At 33.7% G+C, this 17,673-nt stretch overlaps 2 protein-coding genes across 8 annotated transcripts in view; one reads left to right on the top strand and one right to left on the bottom strand.

The window, feature by feature from the left end:
• Nucleotides 1–10,528, top strand: part of brat (brain tumor) — a 34,529-nt gene extending 24,001 nt beyond the window's left edge. For all 7 annotated transcript variants that reach the window (XM_068291175.1, XM_068291214.1, XM_068291208.1 and 4 more), the window contains 2 exons: nt 4,512–4,704; nt 5,868–10,528. In XM_068291175.1, the coding sequence (XP_068147276.1) occupies nt 5,949–9,254 (3,306 nt within the window). In that variant the 5' untranslated portion in view covers nt 4,512–4,704; nt 5,868–5,948 and the 3' untranslated portion in view covers nt 9,255–10,528. The remainder of the gene's footprint in view (nt 1–4,511; nt 4,705–5,867) is intronic.
• LOC137576424 (L-asparaginase 1-like) overlaps nt 1–14,691 on the bottom strand; it is a 51,334-nt gene extending 36,643 nt beyond the window's left edge. Inside the window, exon 1 of the mRNA XM_068289548.1 lies at nt 14,676–14,691. The gene's annotated coding sequence lies outside the window, so the exon portion shown is untranslated. The remainder of the gene's footprint in view (nt 1–14,675) is intronic.
• Nucleotides 14,692–17,673: the final 2,982 nt, after the last annotated feature.

Below are 17,673 nucleotides of genomic sequence, written 5' to 3' on the forward strand. Positions count from 1 at the left end.
GGTCTTTAAATTGGATGCTGCTGCTTCTGCTGCCTGTGTGGATACTGTCTTGTCTCCTACAACAACAAAACTCCCTTGTGTCGTTGTCGCGGTTTTTTCCACTCCATCCACTCTTGCCAAAACCCCTTGCCGCCATCCTTTTTTTTTTTTTTTTGTTTGGCTCATTGTCTTTTCTTTTTCTCCTTGCTTTCAATAATTTCATTCAGCAGCAGATGCTTTGGGGGTCTCGGCTGACGCATCGGTCCCCATGTCGTGTCGTGTCTCTGGATGGATGGACGAAAGACAAACGCAGCTATATTCCACGAATTTATATGTCTGTGTGTCTAAAAAAGGAAAAAAAAAAAAGAATTTGCATTGCGTCGGTTCCTTTGTATGCGTTCCCACCTTCCCTCCATTCCCTATACATACATATATGGGTGTGGGATAGTTTATCTGTCTCCTTCCTCCTTGCTTCTTGACAGCGACGTTTAGGTAGAGGAAAGGTAGTCGAGTGGAGAGGGGAGAATGAAGGCAGGCAGGTAGACATGGCCGAGGACATGGCCTGGCATGGCTGAGTTTTGCGCTTTGTTCTTCTGTTTTATATGGTTTGCTCTTTGTACTGCTGCTGCTTCTCTTGTTGTTGTTGTTGTGTATATGTGTGTGTGTGTATGTCATGCTCTTTGGTACCATTGAACTCTCTGCTGCTGCTGCTGCTTGCTGCAATTCACCCCCAAGTGGCGCAATAAGTGAAATGCATGGAATTGAAACAGAAGCAGAACTCGTTTTTGTCTTGTTCTTGTTGTTGTTGTTGTTATTATTATTATTCTGAGCAATTTTTAGTTAGTTGAACTTGATGTTCGCCTTCCTCTTTTGCTGCCATTGCTGCTGATTGTGTTCTTCTTGACGTTCTATCTTCTTCTTCTTCTACTTCGTTGTAGTCGTCGTTTTCCACTTCTTTTCAGCCATGAAATTTATAATCTTATACAAATTGTTTTGCATTAGTAATGCCTGCGCAGTTTTTTGTTCCACTTCCCACAATGACGACGTAGCACACACACAGATAGACTCCCTCTCTCTCCCACTCTTACCATATCTTCCCAGTCCCTTTTCCTTACTTCTTTGCTACACTTAATTATGGCACGCCCTCAGTGGTAATGCGGTGCACTCACATTCAACATTTATTAGCTTCTTTCTCTGCTTCTCTCTCTTTTGCTCACTTGCTCTCTCTCTATTTTTAAACACTTTTACAAGCGTTCTGGAATTTGTTATATGTATGTTTTTTTTCTTTGCCCCTACCAACAACAAAAAGAAAAACAAATGTCTTTTGTACATTATGTTGCAAGACAGACCGACAATGTTTTACCCTTTAACCTTTTAATAACCTGGGCGCCATCTTTAAGCCTGTCTAGAATAGAAGAGAATATTCCAAAGCTTCCTAAGATAATCCGTAAGACTTCTAGAGACACCGTCAGTGATGCAATTTACGAAGTTTTTCTTGTAAAATATCTAAGTTTCCTAATCAATCAATGATTACAAAAATTTGTCATCTATTTCAACAGAGCTTATGTTAGCTACGCATATGGGAATTCCCTTAATTTTAATTATTTCAAATTCTTTTAATTTAGCTGGTTGAAATAATACTAGAACATGGGAAAAAAACATAAAATCCCTTTGAACTAACAAATAAAACATTTTTCTGACCTTTTCAATCACAATTTATCTTATTTTTTCCGTTTTATCCTTTTTATATTGCTTCTGCAACTATACTATGCCTCATAATGTTGCAGGGTATCGATAAAACAACACATATGGCACTCTACAATAAGAACGAAAAAGGAAAAAAATAAAAAATAATGATATTTATCTTGTCAATTTGTCTGGGTGATAGATATACAATCCAACTGTCAGTTTTGGTTTTGGTCTGTGTCTCTTCTCCCCCTTCTTGACACTTGAACACCCACCCATATACAATTATTTTGCTAATCTAATCGATGGTGGAGTCACTTCACTATCAAAACACTAGTCTCTTCCTTCCTCACACCCTATTTTGGGGCGAAAGCTAGCATTACTATGAATATGTACTACGAATGGTATACCTACTACTAATTATTGTGTTTCATTTTTAGTGAATGACGCCGCTTACTCTCTTGGCTATTCTTGTATTGTTTGTATTTTATTTATATTAACTAACCTGTTGAAATGACTGGAAATAAAAAGCTTGTTTGCTTATTCGGTTGAGAGACTCATGAGTCAGTTTGGTTAATAAAATGACGTGTACAAAGTATTATTAGGGTAGGAAGACGACTTCTTACTGTTATTTTGGGGAAAAAAACGTTTAGAACTTTTTTTTTTTTGGTAAATACGATCGCCGTTGTTAATCCCCAAGTTATGGCCAAATACGATGCCAAGCAACATATCATATCAATGATAATGATGACACATTTCATTTCAAGAATTGGTGAAATGCTTTGGCTTTATTAAATAAATGGGTTATTCCTATTTACTATCACAGATTTAATCGATTGAACGGATTTATTCTATATGTGTCGGATGTATATTCTACTTAATGTATAGCAAAATGTATGTATATATCACTTATTAAATGAACAGTAGGGAGAAGAGGATTCAAGATTTGAGAATGCTTTTAAAACTTGGCGGTAATTTTGGACCCCTAAAGGTTTATCCCAGAGACTTTAAAGTCTTTATGGAAATTTTCAGATTGACTGTGGCTCAGGGGGTGGCTGTAGGGGTCATATTAACTTAATATTAGAAGCATAGGGATTACACCTATTTTTGAGGATATTAGTTAAAATCAGAACTCTTGTTCCAATTAAGAAAAACATTAGTGTCAAAGGACGAGTATAATGATTAAAGGGCAAAAAGTGTTTCTGTTTAATTGACAGAAAATTTTTAATTGCGTTCACTAAAAATAGTGTGACCAAGCCAGATGTTTAATGGGCAATGGATGGTTGTATGTGTGTGTGTGTGCATACATACATATATTTCAATGGAATTTGCAACAGTTGGGCTCCTGCTACATTTGCTTTATGCATAAATACTTACATGAATCTGTCTATATACGAACATACATATGTATGTACATATGTACATAAAAAGTATATACAGATGTACTCAGTGATTTATGCTTCTTCCCTCGATTCTGTTGCTGTCGTCTGGCTATTTCTCGAACGTACATGGGTATATAAATTTTGAGCTCTATGCAGTTTTATATTAGTTTCCCCCCAAATGTATTGGTTGTTGTTGTTGTTCTTCTTCTTCTGACTGTATGTGCGGCAGACGATGTGGTTTAGCTTGGCCTGGCCTGGCCCTAAGTTGTCTGCAGCATAAATTTCTTTCTTCTGCTCGAAAGTTCTGCAATTTTCCATGCCATCTACCCACCCCCTCCAAATGTGGGGGAGCGAAATGAAGGAGAGAACGACGTTTTGTTTGCTTTTGCGGTCGTTGCCCAAAAATGGGGGAAAAATACATGCGCGCCAATGTGTTATCGGTTTATCGAAGGAAATGCTTCCTGCTCGCTCGCTTGCTTTCTCTCTCTCTCTCTCTCTCACGCAACCTGTAGAGCGCGCACAACAAAAAAGTAAAATTGTTGCTCTTGTAGGGGAGGATTTTGTGTTGTGTTATTGTGTGTGGAGTGGGAAGAGGGGGAGCGTATGGGTGGGTGGGTTGTTAGTTGCCGCCATATTGTTTTTAGGGGGTTGCCAAGTGCTGCCAAAGAAGAGAGTGTGTGTGTGTGTGTGTGTGCATAAGAGAGGGGGGAACGGGGTTCACTAGCTGCAACCGGGGGCCGGCATTCAACAGTTCGGCTTTGCTCTCTCTCTCTCTGCCTATCTGGATGTCTGTTCCTCTCTCATGTAAACAGGAAATTTTTGTTTTTGGTATATATTGATTTTTCCCTGCCTGTATGGAGTTCTGGGTAATTTTGGTTAGATTTTGCAAAAAAACAAAAATACCCCGGCTTTTTGCTGCTGTCCAGGTTTTTTTTTTTTGTGACGTAGACCACCACTAGAGAGTGGTTATATTCCTTCCTCGCTCTCTCTTACTCTCTTTCTGCCTATAACTCCTTTTTGACTCGATTGTTCGCTCCCTAGCACTCAGTTTGAGCTCGTTTTGACATGCACAAAATTGCAGCTGCCGTCATTGCATTTGCACAGAGAGATCCTGTGACAATGCCTGGGAACTGCTCCTGCTGCTGTTGCTCCCTCCTCCGCTCCTATGTTGGCTCCTCCATCAGTTTGTATGTATGTGTCTGTGTGTGTGGAGCTTTACCCGGGTCGCGCCTGCATAAAATGCGCAAAGTTAGTTTTGCAGGGAACTGCGTCGCATACGCGTCGTCGGGATTTCCTTGTTTCCTTTTCGTTCGATTGCTGTTGTTTTGTCAAAAGTTTTGAAAAGATAAAATCCGTTGTTTTTGTTAGTTAAAAAATTGAGAACTGCTAAGAAATTAAAAACACCCAAATCACCAAAAACAATTTCTTCATACTAATTTTCATTTGTTTTTTTTTCTGTTGCAGCATTTTTTGCTCGGAACGCAATTAATTGACAGCACCAAAAAGTATGCTTCACAAATTTGTCACAACTTGTTACTATAATCACACAACTGAAGGCGAATTATTAATTATAAATATTGACTGCAAAAACTTTTAAATAGAAGAAAAACGGAAAACCAATTCAACTAACTAACTGGCAACAACAAAAGCTTCAAAGGTAAGTTTCTAGATCTCTGTGTGTGTGTGTGTGTATGTGTGTGTGTGTGTGTGTGCATGATAAATGTACATCCAGTCTAGACAGTTGCACAACCCTCTTCCTCCATCTCCAATCCGCCGTCTCCCTTTCTCTCTTAACATTCCATCCCCGTGTTAAAAGGAACCGCGCGCTTTATTTTTGGGGTTGATTTTGTTGACGGAAGTTTTTGGTTTCGAAATCTAGAGAAACTTCTTGTTTACTTTTTTTCACCCAGGGGTTGTGCACCCTCGACAACGTCTGTGGTGCGTGCGTTTATTGCATTTGGCGAAGACAGCCCAGTTCGTCGTTGGTGGTTGAGGTCGGAAGGATGGGGGAACCTTTCTTGTTTGCTTTCATCCCGTTGTCGTTGTAGTACAGCTTCGCCAGAAATTAGAATTGTGTTAAAAAGCACTTTGTTTCTATTTGGCGGGGGCGTAGTTTGATTTGTCAAGAAAGGGGAACAGGAATGGAATGAGACGACGAGGGAAGGTGGATAGAACAAACTAAAGGAGGAGGAGAAGAAGGAAGGCAAGGAAAAGTCACTCAACTGTCTTTTGACGATGTTTAATAAAAACAGGTCACAGCTGTGCCAAGGATTAGAGAAAAGGGCCAACCGACAAGAAGCGTTGTCAGTGGAGGGGAAAAACTCCTGCAAGTTACGTGCTTTGGTTAGTAGACGGCCCAGGCAATTAGTTGCAAATTATGATAACAAACACAAGTTACCAGGCCCGAGAATATAGGGGTCTCTTAGGGATTTTTCGTCTGTTGGTAGTTGGAGGTAATATGTTTCGAGTGGTTGAGTCATTGAAGAAATTTAGGTGACTCATGGGTAGACATGAGGAAAGTTTCAAATTAATTGAGAGAGGCAACTTTGCCCCCTAAAGTAGGCAGTCAACAGTCCAAGAAACATAAATTAAAAATATAGTCTAAAGCATTCTTAATAGACAATTTTGTAGATGCAAGACATTTTGAAAAGTTTTAATTATTTGAAAACAATAATGCATACTTTAAAGGGCAAATTGCCAATTTCAGAGAAAAACTGATACGTATAAGAGCTGGGAAGTTGAAATGATTGAATTTTAATAATTTAATTTATGCAAATGACTTAATTTTCTTTACAATTTTCCAATTTTTTTGTTTTACAGCTGTTACCATTAACGGAACTCACCGAAGCCAACGGCAACAACAAAAACAACAACATCAACAATTATTATTATCACACAAAGATGGCGTCCTCGCCGACACCATCATTAGATTCAATGCGCGGCGGTGCCAATTCCATAGAATCCTACGAACATGCCGGTTATCTGTCAGACTCACCGCTCACTCTAAGCGGTTCCTCACCACCGGCCAGCGATTCGGCCATTTGCAGTGATGAATATACAGCAGGAAGCGTTGGTGTTGTTGGCAGTGTTGTTGGCAGCTCAAAGACTCGTTCATCGGATGTAACAGTTATCAATGGACATCATCCCATATCGGCATCGGTATCATCTAGCTCATCGGCTAGCTCATCATCCTGCTCGTCATCGTCATCATCATCGTCGTCCTCGTCATCATCATCTAGCAGCAGCAGTGCATCGTCCAGTTCATCAACTAGCGGTCTTAGTGGATGCGGCAGCACCAGCAGCAGTGTCATTAGTACCAATGTAGTGGTGACCAATGGACCCGGTGTGATTGGCAGTAATCTACAGAATGCGATCAATGGCAGTAACACATCAACCAACCCCTCAGCCACTACCATTAGCAGTTTGGTGGTGGGAGCAGGCAAAGGTAACAATTCCTCGTCGTCAAACTCATCGACAACAACATTATCATCATCAGCCCGTTGCACTGCCTGCAAGAGTAAAAGTAGTGATGCGGTGGCCAAATGTTACGATTGCCAGAGTTATCTCTGTGCCAATTGTGTGACAGCTCATGAATTTATGCATTGCTTCAATGGACATAGTGTCTGTTTAATAAAGGGTTTCGAAGCGACAATTGGCAACAGCAGCGGCAGCAGCAGTGGCGGAAGTTCCCTATCCTCGATGGGGTCACCGAGTAATAATCCAGCATCGAATGATTTTAAATATGCTAGCTCATTGACAATGATGTTGCAGCAGCAACAGCAAATGGAAAATCAACAACAACAACAACAGCAGCAGCAGCAGCAACAACAACAACTTGGCTTAAGCTCACAACCAATGAGTCAGCTATCGAAAATTGTATTAGCTGCAGCAGCAGCAGCCAACAATCAAGAGCAACAGCAATTGCAACAACAACAACAGCAACACGATAGTCTGTATGCACCACAACAACGTCAAATATTCTGTCCACGTCACAAACATGAATTATTGAAATTCAGTTGCCGTACTTGTTGCACTCTGGTCTGCAAAGAGTGCATAGTTCTAGAACATTCGACAGGACTGCACGAATTGGAGAATGTGCAGACTCCCGCACTGACCTCGACCAATAGCAACAACAGCAACAACAACAGCAATGGCAATGGCAATACTAATGAAATTGCCTTGCAAACTCTACTCGCCGATATGCGTGGTAAGATTGGTGAAATTGTGGCCATTGCCGGCAATTCGGAGCAGAATCAAACCAAGGTTAAACTACAATATCAAAAGGCACACAATGAACTAAACGAGACGCATCAGTTTTTTGCCTCCATGCTGGATGAACGTAAATCTGAATTGCTCAAGGAACTCGAATCGCTATATACGGCCAAAGTGAATTCGAATAACAGTTGGCTACAACGTGCCAAAGAATCCATTGACAAGGGTTTGGCCACTTGTGAGGCTGTTGAACGTTGCCCACAACCGCAATCGGCCCTGCTAACCGAAGCCCTGCTCCTACGCAAATCTCTCGAACAACAATTGCAGACAGCCATACAGGATATGCAATTGCCATTCGAATTGGAATTCATGTCCAACTATCAATCCATACAGGCTGGAGTACGCAATACATTTGGTTATATACGTGCCACCACCAGTGGTAGCGAGAATGGTTTAACCGGAGTAGGAGGATTATTGGGTGGTCAGAATGGCAATGGCAGCATCACAATGGGACACAACAAACAGCCACCGATAGCGAGGCCAACGCAGAGTGCCAGCAATAGCAGCGCCAGCAGTGCGGGTAGCCATCATCACCATCAGCATCATCAGCATCATACGGCTGGTGGCGGTCAACAGCAGCATCTCCATCAACAACAACAGCAACTTCATCTCAGCCAGCAGCAACATGGCCTGGGCTTGGGCTTGACAGCAGGTAGTCTGCTAGACAGCTCCACCAACGGTGGTGTCTATAGTAATGGAGGCGGCGGTGGTTGTCTTCTTTTAAGCGGCAGAGATCGCTCATCTCTTACGGTTGCCGAACACTTTGGTGAACTTTTGCCCAAACGTGGTGGTGTCAATGGCTATAGTAGCTCCAATTCAAATGGCTCATCCACACAAATTAGCCACTACAATCCCTATGAGAAATGGAGCAATGGCGGCAGTGACAATCTCTTTAACACAACCTCATCAAATGGCGGCTCACAGACAGGCGGGTCATCTGGCATAGCAGATGCATTTGCCACCCAATTGACTAGCCTCTCATCGGCGGCCGCTGCTGCTGGTGGTAGTGGGGTTATCGGTGGCACCAGCTCTGAATCTCTTCTGGATTTGACCAATAAATTGCTATCGGCCAGCATTTATCCACCAAAATCACAAATCAAACGTCAAAAGATGATCTATCATTGCAAATTCGGTGAATTTGGTGTTATGGAAGGACAATTCACTGAGCCCAGCGGTGTGGCAGTTAATGCCCAAAATGATATCATTGTCGCCGATACCAATAATCATCGCATCCAGATATTCGACAAGGAAGGACGCTTTAAATTCCAATTCGGTGAATGCGGTAAACGTGATTCACAGCTGCTCTATCCGAATCGTGTGGCTGTTGTTCGGAATTCGGGTGATATCATTGTCACCGAGCGTTCGCCGACACACCAGATACAGATTTACAATCAATATGGACAATTTGTAAGGAAATTCGGAGCAACCATATTGCAGCATCCACGTGGAGTGACGGTCGATAATAAGGGACGTATTATTGTCGTTGAATGTAAAGTGATGCGTGTGATTATATTCGATCAGAATGGTAATGTTTTGCATAAATTTGGTTGCTCCAAGCATCTGGAATTCCCCAATGGTGTGGTGGTCAATGACAAGCAAGAGATCTTCATTAGCGACAATCGTGCCCACTGCGTTAAGGTCTTCAACTATGAGGGTCAATATCTAAGACAAATTGGCGGCGAGGGTATTACCAATTATCCAATCGGTGTTGGCATCAATTCGAATGGCGAAATTTTAATTGCGGACAATCATAATAATTTCAATTTAACCATATTCACCCAGGATGGGCAATTGATATCGGCACTTGAATCGAAGGTGAAGCATGCCCAATGCTTCGATGTGGCTCTAATGGACGATGGCAGCGTTGTGTTGGCCAGTAAGGACTATCGTCTGTATATCTATCGTTATGTACAGTTGGCACCTGTGGGTATGTGAATCAAAAACAAAAAAACAAATAAAACAACTCAACACAATGAATATGAATATAAATGAGTAATGAACAGCAAACAACTTTAAAACGATGTAGATGGGATGGATAAATGGATGGATGGATGAGATTTCCTGCATTTTACATTATCTAGAGTATAAAATGAATGAAAAGAATGAAAAGAAAGAAACTGTAATCTGATTCTCCTCGCTCTAAGCTAAGTTCCAAAACACACACACACACACCTACACACAAACAAACACACAACTATATATATATATATATTTTGTAGTCTGACTTGCGCGGTCTCTTTCTTACAAACTGACTCTGTCACTCTCTCTCTCTCTGTCTCTCTTACTATCTTTGTCTATAACTCCCTTTCTATATAACTGTTTTTTTACCCTCTCCCCCATTTGACTTTGATCAAGTGTTATAAACTGTTTTTTTTTGGCAAAAATTGCAAAAATTTGTTTGTTTTATATACAAAATTTTTGCCATATTCTCTTGATCCTCTTAGATCGACATTAGAAGCGGCTCGCTATTAACTAATTACGCACACTCACACACAAACACAAAAACAAACAAACAATCTGTTGGTTAACATTTTTAAATTATTGTTGAATTTTGTTTTATTTTTTTTATTTTATTTAATTTGATTTGAATTTTTTTTTTCTTTACTTTACTTTATGTACAATGTTAAGCTTAGTTCTTTTTGCGTATTATAATTGTAATTCTTTTTATTATTTTTGGTTGAGAAAACAAACAAAAACGAAAAGAAATAAAGATAAGCAAAGCAAAACCTCGAATTGTGTGCAAAAAAAAAAAAAAAAAAAAAAAAATCTACTCTAAAAGCAAGTCGAAAATAATATCAGCATACTAAGAAAAATCCCTCCAAAAAAACAAACTTTACATAAAAAACGAAACGAAACAAAACAAAAAAAAAAAAAAAAAATATTTAATATTAAAATGTATAACAAAGTTTTTTTCTAACTACGAGTATAATTAAAACTTTTTGCTTACAATTTGATGATAACCCTTAGATACACACACACACACACACACACACACAAAGACACGACCACCCACACACACACACGTACACTTAATATTAAAGAGAAAAAAAAAACAATCATTAATTATTATTAATTGTAATTTTTAAGTAATTTGCTTGATGATAAATTGTTTGTTATTTTTTAATTTTTTGATAATTGCATAAAAATTTTTTATCTATATTATACATATATAATCTGTTTTTATGTTTATAAATTATTTTTTGATTATACGCATTTTTTATTGATTACTGATTAATTACACTATTTATACTTTACATTACTATAAATTTAAAACATATTTAATGGCAAAAAAAACCAAAAAGAAAATAAGAAGATAACAACAAAAATAAGAACCACGAAAACTTTTTTATACTCGCCTAATTTTTGATGTTTCATTGTTTAATTTTTGTATGTCTTTTTTAGTTTTTCGCTCTCGCTCTCTCTCTCTATCTTTCTCTTTAAATATTAAATCTAGAATTTCTTTCTCTGAACTAAGAAATTAGTTGAAATTGATTATATTATTATTTAATATACTTTTTTTGTATTCTTTGTTGTTGAATCTACATTTATTTTTATATTAAATATTTTATTAACTACTTACACATGCAAAATATCAAATAATAAACATAAATTATTTGTTGTTAGTGTTGTATGCAAAAAAAAAAAAAAAAAGAAAAAAACGAAAGGAGACAAAAAAAATACAATTTTTAACTAAAAGTTGGCAATCAGCGCAGAAGACTTAAACAATTTATTATAAAATAAAGCAAAATACAAATATAAAAAATGAAAAAAAAAACAAACAAACGCGAAATACTATTTATAGAGATCTGAATAATGTGAAAATGAAACTAAATCACAAATTAATTCGAAATGTTAAAATATCAAAAACAAAACATTGAAAAAGAGTTTCAATTTTTAACAAATACATTTCAAATGCTTAATTATAAAATATATAATAATTATATATTTGATTTGAAATCCAAAGCGTTAGCCGCTAATAATAGATTTCGATATTTAAAAACATTCTTGAGACAAGAAGCTGAAGAAGAGCAAAATGACTTTCAATTTAAATAAGTTGACTTAAGCTAAGGTGTTCAATTTAACATTAATCAAGGCTCAATCTCTGTTTCTCGCTCTGCTTTCGGCTCTCTTTCTCGCTCTCTTGGACTCTTTTTTCTGAGTTTGGTTTAAAATATTTCAAATGTTCTTTTGTTTTCCGGAGGAAAAACCTCTCAACATATATTTCCATGACTTTCAATATTATGGCTTATGCCCTCCTTTCTCCTCGTTCCGTTTTCTCTACTCTTTTTATGATATGATTTAAGCATTTAGAATTAATTATAAAATATATATATATTTAAAAAAAAAAAGAAAAGAAAAGGGAAAAAAAACCAAGCAAACTTTTTGAGACTACAAACGCAACAGTAACAGGAACAGCATTTAAAAAATGTTTTTTTTTTATGTTTTATTAATTTAAATACATTTATGAAAAGAAGAAGAAAGAAAGAAAAAAAAACATAAACAAAACATAAAAAACACTATTAATTATATGTACGTATATTTGTTAATGCTTTTTTTGCTTGGCTGCTGCCTCTCCCTCCCTCCCTCCATCCCACTCAACACACACACACACACACACTTACACACGCAGGTATTATAGATTTTTTATTTCTTTGTTGGTTTTCGAAAAACGCTTTTTTTAAATGTTGTGTAAATTTTGAATTATGTAATTTTTTAAAATGAATTTCGTTTCGTTCGTTTATTCTTTGTTTAATTTAAGTGAGATTATTAATTGGTAGGCAAAACCGAAAACCTTTTTCTTTAAGATTTTTCTTGATTTTTTTTTAAATAGTTATTCTTGTTGTAATCTTATGATCGATCTATTATGATTATAGTCTGTAAACTTATGGAACAGTAACAAAACATAAAGTATTGTAAATTTCTTGTGAGAAACTTTTTACTTGACACCAAAACTGATTAAAAAAAAAAAAAAAACAAAAACGAATGAAAAACTGTTGAAAATTTTTTTATATAAAAATTGTTAAATGCAAAAAAAAAAAAAAAAAAAAAAACAAACAAAAAAAATATACATATAAACAAATGAAAGCAAAAAAAAAAGAAGAAGGAGAAACTGCTAATTGATGGCCCTATTATATACATATATGTATAATATATTTGCTTACTATATGCATTTGTATTTATTAATAGGATTTTGTAGCTTGCACAAATTAAAGAAGAAGAAACCAAAATCAATTTCGGCTTGCCGAATTTTCTATAATCTTGCAAAAGGACCAGATCTGGATCCCGTACACTACACTATATAACTTATCAGCCAATAGTTTAAAGTGCTGAGAACTGATTAAATCTTAAATAGAAGTAAAGCGTTTTTCAAACATTTTCCAACACTAAGCACCATCAATTTAGCTTTTTTTTTTTGCAAGTTTATATGTATTTTTGAGAAAGAAATGAATTAAAAAATAATGAATTTAATAATTTTGTATTTTTTGTGCTTGCAGCATATTTGTTTTTATGTTTATCCTATATTTTATATATATATATATGTACATATATATATATTATTATTATCATTATTATTATTATTACATTTTTAAATGTTACACACACAAAAACAACACAAACATAAGGGACACAAACAAGAATTTTGATTTAAATTTTAACCATAAAATGTAGTAAGCAAATTACAAATTGTTGTAAAAGTAAAAAACAAAAAAACAAAAACAAAAAAACAAAAAGAAGTACCACAATTAAAGATTTTTTATATTTTTACTGATAATGAATGCATTTTTGATTTTATTTTTAATTTTACTATTTAGTTGGTTTTTTTTTTCTTTCAGTAAAATTTGAATATATTTTATTTTTAAACTCTCTACTATACTCAACTTAGAGCCGCCGCCTATTTCGACTATATAGCCAACTGCTGTCCCTTCTCCCTCTTCGTCTACTAAACTCTTAGTCCCGCCCCCTTAGTCCTTCTATCTGAACCAAAAACAAAAAAAAAAAAAAAAAAAAACATTTGTAGTATATGATGAATGTATGTTGATAACACAATTTGATGAATTGAGAATCTAATAGACTGTGCAAAAACAAAAAACAAAAAAAAAATATTGAAAAATATTCAAACAGCAAAAAAAAAAGTAAACAATTTTTTAAATATATATATATATATTTCTCTATATACATATTTAAAAACAAAAGGAACTCCCCCCTCCCTCCCAGGCATATTTAAGCTAAATATTGTGTGTAAAGTATATATATATATGATGCGATAAGTTAACTCTGATATATATATATATATATATATATATAATATTTTATGTCATCGAATAAATATTCGAAACATTTTTTATACCGCCAATTAACTGTGCTCTCTCTTATACTATATACACACACAAGTCAAGGATCAAGTATATATATAATGGGTCTGGATCTAACATTTTAAGATATACACATACATATATGTATATGTTATATAAACTATATATAGGTAGTGGGCATTGTGGCCATTTGTGATTAGGTTTTTTTTTTCGGGCGTCTCCTCCTTCCTTCTTCTCCTCTTCCTCATTCTACGTCTCCTGGGCGCCGCCCCTCCTTGTCATAGTAGTCCCTCGGTCGTTTCACAAATGTCGCCAAAGATATAAAACACCACCAAAAAAAAAAAAAAGTAATTATGATATAAAACAACTAATACTTATTTTAGTAGAGTTTAAGTGTAAGTGTTGTTGGTCAAAAGGGCATGCTACATTTTTTGATTGTTAGGCTATGAATGTTAATCTAATATTAAACAATTTCAACAAATACAAAACGAAAACAAAAACAGATTGGTCTTAGGTCTCGGCATTGGTTTAGGTTGGGTTTTTTCAAGACTGTCAGGCACAAGTTACATTTAGAGAGACATCAAATTTAGGCTATATATACATATATGTATATCGTGTGGTATGGATATATGAATATGTCATCGTCAGCAAATCATTTTTAATGTAGTTTATATTTTTGATAAATGTTATTAAAAAACCAAAATCAAATATAATGATATGAGAAGAAAGCATATGTCAGGAAAACATGTTTAGAGAGTCGGCAAAATTGTTGAGCATTTGTATGGAATTTAATAAGAAAAGAAATGAGAATATAAATTAATAACTCAAAATACATCAATAAAATAATAATAATATTAAAGCAGCGAACTAATAAATGAAATTCAAACTGGCTTCGTAGAAGTGTTTTTAAGTATTAATATCTCTAGATCCTATGGCCCATCAAAACGAAAGAAAACAAAAATTTAAATTAAAGCTATATATAATATTAAAATGCCATTAATTGAAATCATCCTCCTCCTTCTCCTTCTCCCTTATAAATAAAGATTTCAAAAAAAAAAAAAAAAAAATTATATATATATATATGAATTAGGCATATTTATAACAAAAGTTAACCAACTTCAATGTGTGTGTTCTTTTGTTTTTCCAACAAAAGCTTGAAATGTGAAATATTATACACTAAAAAAAAGTCTGATTTTGTTTAAATTGGAAACTAGGAATGCAAAATGCTAATAATTTCTAATCATTTTTCGATAGTAAATTTTAAAACTGAGTTCTACTTTTAAATGGTATTCATTGTTTTGAGTCTAGGTTTCGATATATCCTAAACCGAAGCTAATTGAAAGATTATATTTGGATTCAGGATATCACAATCAATTAGAAAAGTGTATTAGAGTCTGGTCTCTGGATCTAGAAAAGGTTTACTTTGGGTTTTAGTTAACGATAACAATTTTATCATTAAGCATTTTGCATTCCTAAGCACAAAAGTTAAACAATAGACCAATAAAATGTAATTAAAATGCATAAACTTGTATTTTACATTTCTGGCTTTTTTTCCAATTTTCTTCTCAGTAGTCAGTTGAATTCAATATTAATTCATATATCCGTCAATACCAACAACAACAAAAAAAAGTAAAAACAACTAATAAGCTAAAGATTGAAAATATGAGATATCTAAAACTGTTAGAATACATATAAAATATATATGTATGTATGTATATTTTAAACATTTCAAATAAAAATTAAAAATATAATAAAATATATACATATGCATGCTTTTGCGTAGTGAAATGAGCTCTAAAACCAATACTAAGAGATGTCTGCTGTTTGTATGTATGTATGTTCTAAATGTAAGTGTATGTATGTAACTTAAAACAAAAATCAAGTAGAAAGCCTGGTAAATCGCCCCCATGAAGCATTGTTATTGTCATTTCATATACTAAAATACATAAAACAAAAAAAAAAAAAACAATTACAAATGGGTCAAATCGAGATCAATTCGCAAAGAAAAAAAAAAAAATTAAAAAAAAAAAATATTTTCTTTTCACTTGTTTTTTTGTCTTAAATTTTGTTGCTTATTCTTTGGTTGGTTGTAAAAAAAAAAAAATAAATAACAAAAAACAACTCTTACAAACAAAACAACAAGAACAACAACAAAAAACAAAAATTGATAACTCTGACTGATTTTTTTACAAAAAAAAAAATATACATACACACAAATGCATACATGCATGTATGTATGTATTTGCATATATATATATATATACACTACATTTATATATATATATATATATATATTTATAATGTTGCTACTATATAATATGTAAAATGATAAAAACACAAAAAAAAGACAAATATCTCTACCATTTTACACACATTTAAATATATAAACTTAGGCTTATCTCTCTGGAAAATTTATATATATACATATACATATAAATTGATGTGTGTGTGTACTTTAATGAAAATTAGTAGTGAACGAAAACAACAAAAAAAATTTAACACACTTTTTTAACAACACAACACACAAAAAAACAACAACAACAACAAAATCTTAGACTGCTTCGAAAACGTAAACGTGAAAAAAAAACTAAATAATTTAAACTCTTTTTGTGACATAGAAGAAGAAGAAGACTCGTTTAGGGAATTTTCTAAAATTTATAAATATGCTTGGGTTGCTCTCTTCTTCTGCATATAATTTGTTTTTAATTTTTTTTTTTTAAACTAAACTAATATTATGCTGAAAATTTCACTTTTTCATAATCTATTTCTAAAAACTTTTCAATTGTTTTTCCCACTTTTATTTCAATGTAACGCGCAAGACACAACAAAAAAAAAAAAAATAAAAAATAAAAGATCATATTTATATACATTTACATACACATATAAAACATATGAAATACTTAAATATTGTTGTTAGCTGCTTAAAAAAAAATCTTCCTATTGAAGATAACAAAAAAAAAAAAAAAAAAAAAATTAACATTTAAAACAAAAACCACATTCATATCCATGCATTTGTATTTTTAAATTAATTAAACAAATCGAAACAAAGACGAAAGAGAAAAGGCAAACCAAAAAGGCAATGAAAATGCAATAATTATTAAATAATAATAAAAGTTATAATTCTCTCTTTTTTTGTTTAATTTTATTTTTTTAATTAATATTTTTTTACTTTCATTTTTGTTTATTTCACAGTGTTGCGTAAATTTAATCATCACTTGACAGATCACAATCATCAGCAACAACAACAAGAACAACAGCAACACAATCTACACAAAATCATTGAATCATTCACTTAATCATTTATGTATATCCTTGCAAAGGATCATTCCAAATTTAAATTCGAATTTAAATTCAAAAATAACGGATAATAATTGACATGATATTGCCGGATGTACATACTTGGGACTTGGGCAAAAGTTGCGATCCGGCAACGCTGCTAATGGATCTTTGCAAGAATATAACAGTAACAATTTACATACACACTTTCCATACATTCCATTATTTTTTAAATTTTCTTTTTGAAAATTTTTTTTTTTTTTTACTATGTTAAACAATTTATTTTGTTATGGCCAATGAACAAAAGAAATGAAAAGTTTTATATACATATAAAGTAATAACAAAATACGTTATGCAATTAATTTAAATCAATTTTGGGACTCAAAAAAAAAAAAACAAAACAAAAACGATATTTATATTATATACCCTATTATGTATTATCAATTTAGTGTAAAATGAGTCTCTACGGTCGAACCGCACACAAACACAAATACACACACACACAGCTAAAAATATTGAAATAATTATTTCATATATACAAAAAAAAAAAAGAAAGAAAGAAAGAAAAAACAAAACATTTACCTAAATGTTTAGCTCATCTAATATTCCCCCATAATCAAGCATTTAATTATAATCATACATATATATATGTAGGATATAGGCTATATCATTGGAAATCATCAAATCTAGTCATCATATTAAACATACATACATACATACGTACATTACATAACATTACATTACATTACATACATACACCCATA

Source organism: Drosophila tropicalis, unplaced genomic scaffold (genome assembly GCF_018151085.1).
Source record: "Drosophila tropicalis isolate 14030-0801.00 unplaced genomic scaffold, ASM1815108v1 contig_1187, whole genome shotgun sequence".
NCBI lineage: Eukaryota > Metazoa > Arthropoda > Insecta > Diptera > Drosophilidae > Drosophila > Drosophila tropicalis.